This window comes from Octopus bimaculoides, chromosome 27 (assembly GCF_001194135.2).
Source record: "Octopus bimaculoides isolate UCB-OBI-ISO-001 chromosome 27, ASM119413v2, whole genome shotgun sequence".
In the NCBI taxonomy this organism is placed as follows: Eukaryota; Metazoa; Mollusca; class Cephalopoda; order Octopoda; family Octopodidae; genus Octopus; species Octopus bimaculoides.
This window is the reverse complement of record NC_069007.1, coordinates 21,314,854-21,318,362: the sequence shown is the minus strand read 5'-3', so window position 1 is coordinate 21,318,362 and position 3,509 is coordinate 21,314,854. Positions and strand designations below refer to the sequence as shown.

Genomic DNA, 3,509 nt, shown 5'->3' with positions numbered 1-3,509 from the left:
CTACAATATCCACAGGCATGGCTGTGTGGTAAGAAGCTCATTCTCCAACCACATGGTTCTGGGTTCAGTCCTACTGCATGGCACCTTGAGCAAGTCTCTTCTACTATAGCCTCAGGCCAACCAAAGCCTTGTGAACGGATGTGGTAGATGGAAACTGAAAGAAGCCCGTCGTATGTATATATATATGCATATTTCTATATCTATGCGTGCGTGCCTTTGTATCTGAGTTTGTCTCCCCACTACCACCTGACAACTGGTGTTGGTGTGTTTGCATCCCTCTAACTTAGTGATCCGGCAAAAGAGACTGATAGAACAGGTACCAGGCTTAAAAATAAAGTCCTGGGGCCAATTCATTTGACTAAAAATTCAAGGCAGTGCCCCAGCATGGCCACAATCTAATCACTGAAACAAGTAAACGATAAAAGATAGTCTCAAAAGCCCTACAGGAATAGTGAACAGAGATAAATGGATGGTCAGATGGTGGTGGTGCCAGAGTGGATGTAGTGAAAAAAAAAAAAAAAAAATCTGGTTACCTGGGAGTCACACTGTACCATTGATTCAGCCAGCTCTGAGTCCATCGGCCCCGTGTACATATGCTCCACTTTGGTGTGAGCATTGGCAGCGGGTGATGGGATGTGTTCTACACACATATCTGTGAAACCTGCAATGCGAAGAGCAGTAGGGCATTTGTTAGAGATTCTGTCTAGTGTTTGGGTGTACATACATGTGTATGTGGATGTATGTATACATATATATATATTGTTTTTTACTGAGGTTTTGTTGGATGGCTGTTGACTGTTCAGGAGTTCATCCACTCTTTGACAGGTCTTATTTTTCATCCAGCAGGGTGTCCAACAACACCCTCCTCACCAAGCAAGCCTGGTGGGGTCGCCAGTTTAGTCACACCAGCCTAACACACACACACACGCACAAATGTATGGAGCAAGACTCTGGATTTTCTGGAAATGCTGCCATCCAACTCACCAATAAATTCTCCAAAGAAACGCTTCATCACCACTCTCAGCAGGGGACGGACGTTGATCTTTCGCTCCTCCTTTGTTAGGCTGATACCGAGTTCCTCGCAGACACTGGGAAGATTCTCGTCAACATCACCGACAATCTGGGAATGGAAAGAAGGCATCGGAATTACAAGGATAATGTTTTAGGAAGAATGGAGGAGGATAAAAGAAGAGGAAGGGACAAATTCACAGCAACAAAGTTACTATTGGACGTTTCGACTTGTTAGAAACAGCAGCCAAATTTCCCTCAAATCAAAAAACATTTGGCACCAGTGAAAGAATATCAACTTACCTGAGCAAATATCTTGTACATTGGTTCCAGGATGAATTCCACAAAACTTCTTTGGGATGTACTGTGGGGGGGTTTCTTGGTGAAGCGTCGACTGAAGAGAGAGAACGGAAAGATCAGAAGAGAAAGAGAGAATATTATAATGTATCTCTGGGCTTCTCGAAACAGCTGTTGAGTTAAAAAATTACATTCTTTTTTTCCATATTCGATTCTGCATTTTTTTTGTGCTCCATGTAACTGTATATACATATATCTAGCCTAATTGTGTTTTATCTACTTTAACTACTTTTAAATGAAATTAAGAGGAGAAAGCGAATATATGAATAAATAAACGAAAAAAAAAATCTTACGTTTTGCTGTTGAAATAAATGTCACCCCAAAGACGCCGAGCAAATTCTTTGATGTTGATGCCACCTGGGAATTAAAAGAACAATAAAAAGATTATATATATGTGTACATACATACAAACCCACACATATTAGTCTATTTTCCTCTCTCTAACCAAGTCTCCAAAAATTCACCAAAGCAACGCCAAATATTGTCAACTCATTGTAAGAATCACTGTCTGGACACACAGAGTCAAAATCAGAGCAGAAGAACCAAGAGACCAAAACCGACTAACTTACCATATGTATCAGCATAGATCTTTGCAAAGGACTTCAGTGTGAAACAATATCTGTAATAGGAACTGGCGAAGCACACGTTACCAAGAATTGGAGACACCATGTGATTTTCCTGGTCGTCTGTGTACATACTGAAATAACAGAGAGTAGAGGTTTCCAGAATAAGGCCACATCACATTTAGAACTAGAAAAGCACTCGGAGAGCACAGACCTCCACCCATAGACACACATGCTGAAAATTGCCCAATTTCCCAAATCAACGCCGGCAAAAACATAACCTCTTTGGTGGGGGTAAAAAAAAAAAATAACACAGCCATGTGATTTACAAAAAAAAAACCTTAACCATGAACGTGTTTTCAAGGGAGATAATCAGAGAAAGACTTCAAACAACGTAACATTGTAATACTTCATGCAAAGTAAATATAACAAATGAAAAATCCTTCAAGAATCCATTAAAATTCTCAGATCACTACCAAAATTTCATCATTTGTTCTTTGTGTCATTAATAAGTTTTCCTGCAAGTTTCATCAAATACCTTTCACAACTTTTTGAGTTATTTTGCACACAGACAGACAAGTTAACGCCAATGAAAACATAACCTCCTTCCTTGGCGGAGGTAATAACACATCATTAAACCATTGAACTGATAGAATCGTTAGCATGCTGAGAAATAAAGTGTCTTGCTCAAGATCAGAATACACAGCCCAGTCTGGGAATCGAACTCACTACCTCATGATTGTGAGTCCGATGCTCTAACCACTGAGTCATGTGCCTTCACACAATGAAGGTATTTACCTTATAATTGTGTTCACTTCCTCCAAAATGTGACGCAGTTTATAATAGGCATCTGTGGGTGGTAGTTTCAATTCCTGCATCAGTCGATCAATTTTGTTGATACAAACACAGACAGAGAGTCGTTCTTGTACAGCATGCTTGATGAGTCTCTCTGTATTAAGCATCACCTGCAACATAAAAGGTAAAACATTCACCAAAAGTGGATGTTGCGTTGGAACACGCAATACTGCGATATTTACCAAGAAAAAATCTCTCCCATGGTTTTTTTGGGACATAAAAACACATCATAGCTATCACCAGCAGCAGACAATCAACACCACTTCTGCTGGCATAGAGACACATACACGTGTATGAATATCAATATACAAATATATGAGGTGGTATCAAAAGATTCCTGGATTAGTTCATCATCATCATTTAACGTCCACTTTCCATGCTAGCATGGGTTGGATGATTTGACTGAGGACTGACAAACCAGATGGCTACACCAAGCTCAGTTACGTTAAAAAAAAAAAAAATTTATTTACCTAAGATTTAACATCATCTGCTTTGAAATAGTCACCTTTTGCAGGTAATACACTGGTCCCAGCAAACACAAACACACACATGCATAAATACACATTGAGCTTCTTCCAGTTTCCATCTACCAAATTCTCTCACAAGACTTTGGTTGACCTGAGGTTACAGTAGAAGATACTTGCCCAAGGAGTCACAGTGGGACACACAGACGTGTTATAAACCCAAACTGGAATGTCTAACTTTAAAAGGTTTTAATCAACTAAA

General features: G+C 39.7%; 1 protein-coding gene across 1 annotated transcript in view; it reads right to left on the bottom strand.

Moving 5' to 3' along the window:
- LOC106867796 (116 kDa U5 small nuclear ribonucleoprotein component) overlaps positions 1 to 3,509 on the bottom strand; it is a 15,435-nt gene that overhangs the window by 7,016 nt on the left and 4,910 nt on the right. The window contains exons 10-16 of the mRNA XM_052977171.1: positions 3,424 to 3,484; positions 2,727 to 2,976; positions 1,935 to 2,062; positions 1,659 to 1,722; positions 1,312 to 1,402; positions 985 to 1,120; positions 533 to 661 (exon numbers count right to left, since the gene is read on the bottom strand). Of these exons, the coding sequence (XP_052833131.1) occupies positions 533 to 661; positions 985 to 1,120; positions 1,312 to 1,402; positions 1,659 to 1,722; positions 1,935 to 2,062; positions 2,727 to 2,976; positions 3,424 to 3,484 (859 nt within the window). The remainder of the gene's footprint in view (positions 1 to 532; positions 662 to 984; positions 1,121 to 1,311; positions 1,403 to 1,658; positions 1,723 to 1,934; positions 2,063 to 2,726; positions 2,977 to 3,423; positions 3,485 to 3,509) is intronic.